Source organism: Chrysochloris asiatica, unplaced genomic scaffold, assembly GCF_000296735.1.
Source record: "Chrysochloris asiatica unplaced genomic scaffold, ChrAsi1.0 scaffold00011, whole genome shotgun sequence".
In the NCBI taxonomy this organism is placed as follows: domain Eukaryota; kingdom Metazoa; phylum Chordata; class Mammalia; order Afrosoricida; family Chrysochloridae; genus Chrysochloris; species Chrysochloris asiatica.
In genome coordinates this window covers 17,970,400-17,982,414 of record NW_006408529.1, presented here as the reverse complement: position 1 = coordinate 17,982,414, position 12,015 = coordinate 17,970,400, and the positions used below count along the sequence as shown (strand labels likewise).

General features: G+C 37.8%; 1 protein-coding gene across 1 annotated transcript in view; it reads right to left on the bottom strand.

The window, feature by feature from the left end:
- F11 (coagulation factor XI) overlaps window positions 1–12,015 on the bottom strand; it is a 68,071-nt gene that overhangs the window by 6,918 nt on the left and 49,138 nt on the right. Inside the window, exons 5-11 of the mRNA XM_006834455.1 lie at window positions 8,861–8,970; window positions 8,391–8,550; window positions 4,457–4,566; window positions 4,189–4,351; window positions 3,991–4,097; window positions 2,465–2,470; window positions 469–637 (exon numbers count right to left, since the gene is read on the bottom strand). Of these exons, the coding sequence (XP_006834518.1) occupies window positions 469–637; window positions 2,465–2,470; window positions 3,991–4,097; window positions 4,189–4,351; window positions 4,457–4,566; window positions 8,391–8,550; window positions 8,861–8,970 (825 nt within the window). The remainder of the gene's footprint in view (window positions 1–468; window positions 638–2,464; window positions 2,471–3,990; window positions 4,098–4,188; window positions 4,352–4,456; window positions 4,567–8,390; window positions 8,551–8,860; window positions 8,971–12,015) is intronic.

Below are 12,015 nucleotides of genomic sequence, written 5' to 3'. Positions count from 1 at the left end.
TTTTTGAGGCTGTAAATCTTTACGGGAGCAGAACACTTCATCTTTCTCCTGTGGAACAGCTGGTGGTTTCGAACTGCTGACTTTATGGTTCACAGCCCGATCCGTAACCACTGTGATACCAGAGCTCCTTATATACACATGTTGTTGTTGTCAAGTGCCATTGAGTTGATTCTGACCCATAACGACCTTGTATAGGGTTTTCAAGGAGTAACTGGTGAGCTTGAACTGCTGATCTTGTGATTCAAATGACTTTGCAGTTGGTGCATTAACTCACAGCACCACACCGGGACTACATATACATATAGATACACACACACACAAATGGGGGCTTCAAAAATCTGTGGAAAAATGGAATTAAAATATAATGGATTTTTTTCTATGAATCTTTTGAATTCCCCTTATATAATACTAGGAATAGATTTCATAGTGTGAATATGGTGCACTAAGATAATCAGAAATGATACTGACTCGTCGAAACAATGAGCAGCTGTTAATATCCACTGGTTCCCAATGATGGTGCCTCCACACAGGTGTCTCTGGATGGGTGACATGACTTGCAAAGTTATCTGCCATGGCCACTCACCATAAAGAGATGCTGTTCCTCCAACAATTCTGGGATTTATTTTGGTTGTACACACTATAACAGAAGGTTTGCAATGATTAATTTCCTAAATCTTCATTCATTTTCTATTAGTAGTTATGTTTCTTCAGGTATAAAGGGTAGAAAACCTTCCTACAATTCAATAGTTTACCATGACTTTACTTCATGAAGCTTTATAATCAGGTTAGCAAAACAAAACATGCACTTAAAAGTGTATGCCCACTTTTATCTTGAGAATTGCATGCCATTACAAATCCCAAATAATTCTACCATCTTTATATGGTACTATAAGGCTGTCTTACCCTGAATAAAATGTTAACACTATGGCTTTTTTAAACAGTCATTGTCAAAGTGTGATCCTCAGACCAGTAACATCACCTGGAAACTTGTTAAAATATATATGTTATTGAACTCTACCCAAGACCCATTGAATCAGAAATTCTGAGGATTAAGCCTAATAATCTGTGTTTCACAAGTCAAGCTAAAGTTTTAGAACTACTGTCATAGAGAAAAGTTGAACACCTCTTCACCTCCAATTGTTTGTTTTCTGTCTTCCATTCAGAATGATCTTTGCTGATCACACTCGCCACCTCTCCAACATCTGTTTGTGTACTGCTTTTCCCCTTTGTCTTTGTCAACTGTTTTGGTGTTCTCTTGCCTAATTCTTGCTACTTTTAAAGGACTTTGGCTTAGACTCACACGTCTCTTTCTTTTTGTATACCCTGGGCAGGATGGTTCATCCGTTTCCTCTTCCTTAGCTGCCCACTTTCCTATTTAAATGTGGAGTCTAGTTCAGTAGGTCTGATGGAATGCCTGACATTATTTTGAACAACTTTCTAGATAATGCTGATGTGATGTAGTGGGTTACGTGTTAGGCTGCTAACTGTCTTATTCACTTGTTGTTGTTAGGTACCATCGAGTCAGTACCGACTCATAGTGACCCTATGCACAACAGAACGAAACACTGCCCAGTCCTGGACCAACCTCACTATTGTTGCCACGCTTGAGTCCATTGATGCTGCTACTTGGCCAATCCATCTTATTGGGGGTCTTCCTATTTTTCTCTGATCCTACCTTTGTGTAAAACAACCTCTCTGGGTCTTTCTTTCCTTAACAGGAATATATATGTTCAATTCTGAAATTCTGGGACAGTATTCAAATACTAGAAGAGAACTGGTGTGTGTGTGTGGGTGTGTGTGTGTGTGCAGGAAACACCAACTGGTAGCATGCTGAGGCTGGAATGAGTTTGAAGTGTTTGTAGAATCCTGAGCAGGCTGGTATACTGAGAGGAGAATCCTAGAGCACGATCATTTGAGATTTGATATGGTAGAGATTGATTTTGGAGGGCCATTTTGAAGATTTTTACTACATTCTGAAATTATGGGGTAGCCCTTATAATTTACAAACTGGGAAGTAGTATAAAAAGCAAAATCTAGGAAAATTAATAGGTATACAGTAACCGAAGTATGTTATAAATAGCTCAACAAACACCTTATTAGATATGACTTATAGATCTTGAAGCTTATTCAGTTTTTTCCCCAGTTCATATAAAATGCTGAAACTATCTGGTTAGCAATAATTTTGTATTAAAAAAACTTTCTTTTCATGCATTTGTTCTGTATCTTCAGAAAATTAGTTATATTATCGACCAATGACAATACAAGACACAATAAACATCTCAGGTATTTCTTCTAATACTGGGATATTATTTCATCCTATATGATGGGGTAAAGCCTAGTTATCTATGTAGTTTCACCTAATTTAGGAGGTGTACTAAAAGCCATGTGATTTTATTTTCCTTCATCTTATATTTTCTGCTGCAGCGATCAGTCTGCACCTACCATAGTCTATAACTTCTAAGACCAGAGTCTATAAATTCAACGGAAGAGAGCATAAAGAGGGAGGGAAAATGGAATATGTAGTCTGCAATTTTTTAAGCTGTAAGTGCTAGCCTCATCTTAAACAGTGTTAACATCACTAAAACAAAGTGTGTTGTGTTTCCTCAGATGCTTAGAAGTAGAACTAACACAACAATTATTTTGAATGCTTCTTTTTGTCTCAGGTAAATTTATTGTGAGGGCAACTCCTATCAGAAACAACTTAATTGATTAGCTTTTAAAAGAAAGTTGGACCACCCAAAGATTCTTATCAGAGCTCCTCTTAACTCTAGGAAAACATAGCTTCCTAACTAATATATTATATTAAGCACATTTTAAAACCTGTAGGTTTTACAAAACAAGTTATCAGAGGTTAAGCTTTGATTAATCTTCTCAGTAAAGCCAAAGACTGATGCAAATAAACTTTATGTTTATGAAACTATTACAAAGTATTACATCACTTCCATTTAATTTTTTTTATCTCAGGTCTATCTTAATTTAAAGTATATTACAATATTGGATATTAAGCAATTAAGTTACAATCTAAAACACAGAGCTTTATGTAAATCAGTAGGTATAATAGGTTATTATCAAAATTAATGGAGGAATGTTTCCGGTATATTTCTTCTGTTGAGGTTTATATCCTTGAGAACGAATCTATTTGCCTACAAATCCTCCATGCTACTACTCTCAGATCGGACACACTGTTGCTTGGATTTTTTATTGTACTTTTTGTCATTACAGATTTTAATTAATCTAGTCAAGCTATCTATTTCTACCCTTTAGTGTTCACTGTTATAGTTTAATGAGGTTTTATTAGAATTCTGGATAACACTCATAAGTACGCAGAATCCTAGTATGAAATATTGAGAATTAAGGCCATGGAGAATGAGATACTCAGTATTTCTTGAGTAGATTAGTAATTTTAGCATATATGTTCTTCAATTAAAGATCAAGTATTTACCAATAGATGGAGTTCTGGTGAGGTGCTGTAGGATAAGCACTAGGCTGCTAACCTCAAGTTCTATGGTTCATACCTACCAACCCCACCTTGTAAACATAGGGTGGCTATGATTCAAAACTGACTCGAGGACAGCAACAACAACATCAACCAATGGGAAGAGAATAAATAATTTGATTAACTAAGGATCTGACTAATTTTTCAATGATAAAATATAAGCTATGATAAGAAATATCTTTGATCTTTATAATAAGAATCAGACATACAAATCTGGGTCTCACCACAAAAAATCAGTTACATTAATGTATAAAAATAAAAATACATGTTCACTTCATATTAGCTAGACAATGCAGAGCTTACTCAAGACCTTCTATCTTACTTTTAAAAACATGCTCAATGTGGGTGATGGGAATGAAAATAACAGAAAATTGCATTACAATTTATTTCACTAATTGTCCTCCCTACTGTGACTCTTATTGACCCCCTTAGTAATTATATACTCAAATAGTGTAACTCCTTAAAAGTATTTTAGCAAGTGACAAAATACTCACCATTATCCATTTTACATAATCTTAACGTGTATCCTGATATGCCACCTTTCCCGTGAAGAATTTTAGTTGGGGATCCATTCAAAGAAAGTTTTAAGTAACATTTACCTCTGCTACAGATAGGAAACAAAACATAATAAAATTACTGTTCCTCCTAAGGGATGGGACAGGGGCATCTATATAACTCTTATTATGTCTTACTTCCCTTTGTTGCAAGGTTCTTGAGATGGGGAATAGGTAAAAAATTGGCAGCGTATGGTATTAGTGCACATTTTCTGACAGGCTTCATGCCCTTCCACCTCAACAATGTCAAGTTCTTCTCCCAAGAAATGAGTGTCATGGTAAAATGATGAGTGACAGAACACTAGACAAGAAATCACATATCAGATGTAAGACAAATAACCTTAGCATTCCTCCTTCTCCTCAGCATTTGTGAATCACAATCAGAAGATAGTGCTCCATTGTTTACCTGGGATGCTGTGCCTGCAGTTTAGTAGACTGAAACCTGAGAAAGCATTGCTCTTTTTATAGCGTGTACTCGGTAATCCACTATCAGATGATTTCAGGAGACAAAGATTTCTAATAGAAAAAAAAAGAAAGCCCTATAAAGCATATACATACATATATACACATTTTTACAACACATGTCAGCTCATGCTGGCACTTAACAGTGAAGATTTTCTTAGTTTGAAAGTATTCCTCATGAACCATCAAGTGAGCCTCCATGATTCACAGGTTGTAGACACATTTTCAAAAGGAAACCATTGGCCTCTGCAAGTATTTTCTGAGCTTGTTTTGTTTGCTGTGCTCCTAGCTTCTCTCATCTTTGCTTCTTTCTTTTAGCACGCCCAGTCTACCTCAAGGATTTATGAATTTTCATATTACCTAGAAATCTCTCCAGGGCTGCTGCAGGTTCATCCGAAGGTAAGTGAAGCCCACCATATGCTCCATGTATACAGGCGGAATTTGTTTAGAGGGGGGTCCTTTTCCTAATTAGCACACTGGCATGTTCCAGAACAGTGAGGTTCAACAGAACCTTCTGCTGTGATATTTTTTATTTAGTCATCCAATATGTTAGCCTGAAGTGCTGTGGCTCTGTAGGAACTGGACTGCTAACCAGAACGTCAGTGATTTGATCCCACCAACTTCCCTTTGCAGGAAGACGAGGCTTTCTGCTCTTGCAAAGATCTACAAACCTTGGAAACCCCATGCAGTGTCGCTATGACCAACTCTTCGGCACTTAACAACAACAATTTTGTAGCTGTTTGCCTCATGTGGCTATTGAGTACTTGAACTGTGACTATGCAGCTAAACAAATGAGTTATTAGTTTATTTTTAATTTTAATCAATTTAACTTTGAATAGTCAAGTGTGGACTTAGAGCAGCTGTGTTTCCATCACAATCTGTATTGAGCATTATGTGTGTTTCTTATAATTATTGAAAATTTTGTAAAAGGGAATATGACAAAGAAAAAGATCAGTGAGTAATACAAAATAACAAATTATTAAAGAATCTGTCAAATTTGCAAACTTTATAATGCTCTGAGCCTCAGTCTTTGGACTGCCTTCCATCTATACGTATATTTGATTCTTTGAGGATATCACTGGTTCCAAGGTTTTAATCACAATTTGTATGGTGTTGACAGTGAAATATTGATCTAAAGTGTGGACCTCACTGCTGAATTTCAGACTTTTGTTTCCAATTGCAAATTCACCATCTCTCCCTGGATGTCCAATAATAAGCCCACTGCTGTCCAGTTGATTCTGACTTATGGAGACAGAATAGAACTGCCCCTCAGGATTCCCAAGGTGATAAGAAAGGAGACTGTCACATTTTTATCTCACAGAGTGGCTGGCAGGTTTAAACCACTAATCTTTTGGTTTGTAGTTGAGTGCTTAACCACTGTACTACGAGGACTCATTAGACATCTAATGCTGTTCTTAAGTGCCATTAAGTTAGTTCCAACTCATAGTGACCCTGCATTGGATTTCCATGGAGCAGCTATTGGGCTTGAACCACTGACTTTGTGGTTAGCAGTCCAGTATTTATACCACAGTGCCACACCAAGAATCCAGACATCTAGTGTTGTTATTGTTCTTGTGAAGTGTGGTACAGTTGGTTCCTACTCATAAGGTTTCCAAGAAACAGCTGGTGGGTTGGAACTTCTGACCTTCTGGTTTGAAGTTCAGTATTGATACTACAGTGCCACACCAAGACATCAAATAGGCCTCTTAAATTAACATTTACAAAACAAAACTCCCAGTATTATCTCTGAAACCTACTTTATCTATTCTCTGTACCTCAATGACATTTATATCCTTCCAGTTCTTAGAATAAAAAATCTTAGAGTCGTTGCATATTCTTTCCTTCACATCCCACATCCAAGTCATCAAAATTCTTAATGACTTTTCCTGGCCAAAAAAAAAAAATCCCAATATTCTCTATCACCTCCACTCAGCCCCAAGCAACTGTTAACTCTTGCTCCGTGGAGTTTTGTAGTAGTCTCTTATTTGGTCTGGCTTTGACCTCTTACCCCCACAGTAGCCTACATTTTCCTAGACACACTTAAATTTAATCGTGTTATTCCACTGCTCACAATCACTTCCCATCTTACTAAGGCAGACACCTAAAATGCTTAGTCCTTCATGGTTCTACATGATTTCTCCTACCATATACTATCTGACTTCAGGTCCTATCATCCTTACTTTCTCTCTTGACTCCATCCACATGAGTATACTTAGTCAACCTTACCAGGAATGAGCCAGCCTTGGGACCTATACATATGTCCTGGACTTTTCTTCACATGATTTGTTTCTTTACCTCATTTAGGCATCTTAACAAATACCATCTTTTCAAATGAGATATTCTTTGGATACCTTATTTTAAATGAAAGCATCATATGAGCTATCAAAAAACCTGTATCCCCTTTGCCTGATTTATTTTCTAAATGTCTTATCACCATCAAACATACTATATTATTTTGTAACCACTGGGACAAGGTTTTGTGCTTTTAAAAATCTATTTACTTTACTAATGTTAATTACAGTGCTCAACGCAGTGCCGAATCTCTAAATCAAATTCAAACCCATTGCCATGAAGTCAATTCTGACTCATAGCAACCCCATAAGACACAGTAGAACTGTCCTATAGGATTTCCAAGACTATAATCTTGATAGAAGCAGACTGCCCCATCTTTCTCCAGCAGAATTGTTGATGGGTTGGAACTGCCAAGGGCTTACTCACTGCACGACCAGGGTTCCTTGGCATATAAACCCAAACAAAGCCCACTGCCATTGGGTCAGTCCCAACTCATAGTAGCAGCACTATACAGGGTTCTAAAAACTATATATCTTTACAGGAACAGACAGACTCATCTTTCTCCTGCAGAGAAGCTGGTGGTTTTTGAAGCACCAACCTTGTGGTTAGTAGCCCAACTCCTAATCCACAGCATCACCAGTTCTCCTTATATTAAATCTGTTGAATAAATGAAAATAACAGATACATTTTTTTGCATGACAAACTTGGGCTTCTGAAATTACTGCCTCACTCAATGGAGGGGCAACAAACTCAAGTGTGTTTACCTTGGCTAAATTGCTCTAGGGGACCCTCACCCAATAAATGGGCACTCAAGTCAAGTATATCCTAAAGACTCTGAGGATTCTGGTCCAGGTTAACATAGAGAAACCCAGACCTTGAAGCTTGTTTAGTACTAAGATGTGTGTGTGTGTGTGTGTGTGTGTGTGTGTGTGTGTGTGTGTGAGTCTTATTAATGACAGGCAGCAGCACTAGCAAGTGTCCTTTTCTTTAATCAAATAACTCTTCATGCTTTATTACAGTTTTCCATGTTAATATTTATCAGTAGGGAAACAATTTCAAATCTCAAACTCCACTCTTCTTTATTCCCTTGATATAGGTCTTTATTTCCACCCCTCTCCAATAAGGCTCTACGGACTCAAGTGTGGCAACAGTAGTGACGCTGGCCCAGGATCGGGCAGTGTTTCATTCTGCTGTGCATAAGGTCGCCATGAGTCGGTACTGACTCAATGGCACCTAACAGCAACGATAACCAATGAGGTTTTGATTTGGGATTTCTAGCTCTTTCTGCTCTTATTTTTAAAGAAGAGATTTACATAAATTGAATTTTAATGGGTGTTCTTATTTCCTTCATTCCATTCAGAACCAGCCAATTCTATTTGCCAAAGCTAAGAGAAAATAAGAGTGCATTGGATTTGTGGTCAGTACATGAGAAAGAGCAAGAGAAGGTAGTCAGGAATTCTTCTGCAGCATTTATCTTATACATATTTTAGATTTAAATTTTAATTGCTAAGAATTTTTAATGACAGATTCTGATGAGCCAGTTTTTAAAAGATGAAAGAAAAAATTCTTAATCTTAACTCTTTTACCTTTCAGATTCTTTTGGCCATAATTTGGAAAAGAAAGTAAAAAATAAACAATTGGGATGATGAGTACAAATGCGACGGCAGACAAAAGCATCTGGAGCAAACGCACTGTCAATGTTATGGTCTGCAAACCCCGTACCAGGGAACATGTCCCGAATACAAGCTGTGTGAGAGAAAGAAAGAACGCGTGGAAATCCAGTCTCAAAACAAAACACATTCCAGTTGCAGTATTTGAAAATCTCATACCACAGAGGTTGTTTTAAGTTATATTTTAATTTAGAAAAAGTGATTCTTCTGAACTTAGAATATAAATATTTACTATATAGGACGTTATGAAATCTATTACATGAAGAAGACATTAGGTACATTTCATTGGTGGGCATAAATTGTTACTCTAAATTAGGTCGATCAAACATATCCTCTGCACCTACAATTTGATCGTTAAGCCACTTGATTAAGAAAACAATAGTTACCCAGGTTGGAAAGGGAACAGGATTTCAATGAAAAGCCAGATATCACTTGATTGACCTTCGTTATTCTGGTTGGTGTCCCAGTTTGGGAGTACTTCAATAGACAAATGTTACTGAATTATAAAAAGAAAGGAAAAAACAAAACAAAACATTTTTCAGTCTTCTAATAAGTAGGAAAGATCTAAATAATATGAAATCCTATTTAGGGAGGCCACTTGGGCATTAAAATACTTTCCTGTGTGCAGTAGTCATGTTGTTATTAAGTACTATCAAATCGGTTCCAACTCATAGCAACCCTGTATAGGATTTCTGAGGCTTGTAAATATTATCAGGAGAAGAAACCCTCATATTTCTCCCACAGAGTAGCTAATGAGCCAGTGTTTAGCCTATGAAGCCAAGAGAATATGCTGAAAAGTTCATCTAAGGGTTTGGATGACTGAACTTGACTTCTGGTACTGACACTATCTAGTGGTCATGTGAACTTGCTTAACATTCTTGAAAGGGAAGTCACATGAAGAGCAGTACTATATGAACTGAAGACTTCACAAGCCCCTTTCAATTTAGACATTTTAGGGTTTTTTACAGCTACTTGGAACTCACAATTTCCTTTCTTGCATTCACATTATGTTGCCTTACACGTAAAAGTTGTAGTTTGAACTAAGCAAAAGAAAAGCCAGGAAGATTGATTAATTTGGTTTTTTTTTTTTTTTTTTTTTTTCTTTCATTGTTGTTTTGGAATAAATCTTTGATAGATTTATTTGTTTTTCACATATCCCTTGTGAATCTGAAGAGCAGAATGGTAAAAGCTAATGTTGAAATTCTATTAATAGAAATTTGAATCTCTTTTTTTTATTGGATTCTAGATAAAAGTAGTTCACTTTTCAAATCTGTTGTTGTTTTTGTTGGCTGCTGTCAAGCAGATTCTGACTCAGTGACTGCACGTGACAAAGTAGAACTAAAGCGTCCTGGTAGCATTGTGGATTACAAGTTGGGCTGCTAACCACACAAGGTCAGTAGTTCGCATTTACCAGCCACTCTGTGGGAGAAAGTTGAGGCTGTCTGTTCTTATACAGATTTGCAGCCCTGAAACCCCATTCAGGGTCGCTATGATTCGGAACTGACTGCACGGCACACAACTGGCTATACTCCGCGATCTCAGAGGAAAGATTAGACCCAAGAAGGGGCGACGGGAGATTAGAAATAAAGGGAAGACATTTGACACAAAATGAAATAAGTAAAGTTTAGACCAGGTGGGAAGCAGCACTCTGATGGAGATACTGCTGCACAGACCAAGTGCAGCGAGTTTATATATACACAGCGCAAGAGGAAGTGCTTGAAGGAGGGTAAAGAGTACAAGAGCATCTTGTGCTGAAGGAGCATGCAGTAAGCGTAACTTAATCAGAAAAACTGTAACTTGTGGTAGCTAGCCGGCACATTGATTAGAGCCGTTAGAATGCTGTGCAGGCTGAGCCAAAGGACATAGCTAAATCCAAGGAAAGACCTTGCAAATTCCCTTGCAATTTCCCTGTCCTCTGAGGTAGCCTTGTAATTTCCTCAGGGGGCAGCTTGACTTGAATGCAGCCTGAGTTTCTGGACCACAACTGTTCAGTTGCAATCCTTCAGTTAAACTACCCCCAAGTCAGGGATCTTTGGCTCAGCTGCTCCCAACACACAATCCCCACCTCCTCCCCACCCAATCTTGACTGAAGCGGATTGCCAGGTTTTTCTCTCACAGAGACACCTTTCAATTAGCGGCTAAATGCTTGTTTACACCATCAGGCATCTTGAGTCAATCTGTTGCTGTAGCTAAATACTACTAACTAGGTTACTCGACCTCAAGTTTGGTTTGAACTGCAAGGTCATTAGTTCAAACTCACCTGCCACTCCTCAGAAATCCTATACGGGGTCTCTATGAGTCCGAACAAACTAACTGCACTTAACAACAACAACATAGGGTTTCTGAGGAGCAGCTGGTGGATTTGAACTGCCAACCTTGTGTTTAGCTGTCCAGTGCTTATACTACAGTGCCACATCAGGATATCAAAATCTTGAACATTTAAAATCCTTCTAAATATAAAAAAGTAATGATATTCTTCCCTAACAAACCTTTAATGAAGAGAATATAAATTACTTATTAGCTCACACACACACTCTGACATCACTCACATCCCAGCCCACTGACGCTCCTACTCTCCCAGTGTTTGGAGCTACAAGTTAGCTACACAGTTGTAAACTCCATCAAGGTGAGTTGGGTGATATCTTGTAACAACCGGGCACCTGGATTCAGGTGAGGCCTGCTGCAAACCTGTAATTTTCTCCTAATTGGATTTGTTAACTGGTATTTTTCCTTTCATTGTTTTCGTTTGTTTATTCTTTCCCTTCTTCCTCTCTTTACCTTCCCTTGCTTTTTATCCATTGTATCTCTACTTTCATTTTAAATTCTTCTTCTGTTTCTCTTGTCATACACCACACCCCTCTTACTCCTCCCCACCCCCACCCTCTCACTCCACTGCTGCTTCTTCTTTTTTCTCTTGAATTTTTTATGTTTTTATTTTTTTTTAATTACTCTCTGGTCTCTTTGTCTTTTAATCATCCCTCCCCCTAACTATGTTTAGTGAATGCTTTCCTTTTTTATCCCCCCCTCCCTTTTCTTTTATTTTACATTTAGTTTTTCTTTCCCTCTTCTCTCTTTGGTTATTGTATTTTTTTCTAGCTGGTGCCTGCTTTTTATCATCTTCCTCTTCTTTTTCCTCTTTCATTATTTTTTTCACTGTTGTTTGCTTGTTTACTTCTTTTTTCTCTTGTGTATGTACACTTTCTCTTTCCTCACCTCAGGGAAACAGCAACCATTCCCAGTCACAACTGTACCCTCTGCAGCATCACCAACTGGGCAAGGGCAAAGAGTAGCTCCTATACACCTAATCAACAACAACCAAGATCACGGAAACCCATGCTAAACATGAGCAGAGAACTGTGAATATGCTTCTTTTATCACACACACCAGGAGGCTGTTGTCATTCTCTTATCACACTCACCAGGAGGCTGTTGGTGAATGCTTAAAAACATACCATCATATGTTGTTGTTGTTAAGTGCCATTGAGTTGGTTCTGACCCACAGTGACCCTGTATAGGGTTTCCGAGGAGCAGCTGGTGAGCTT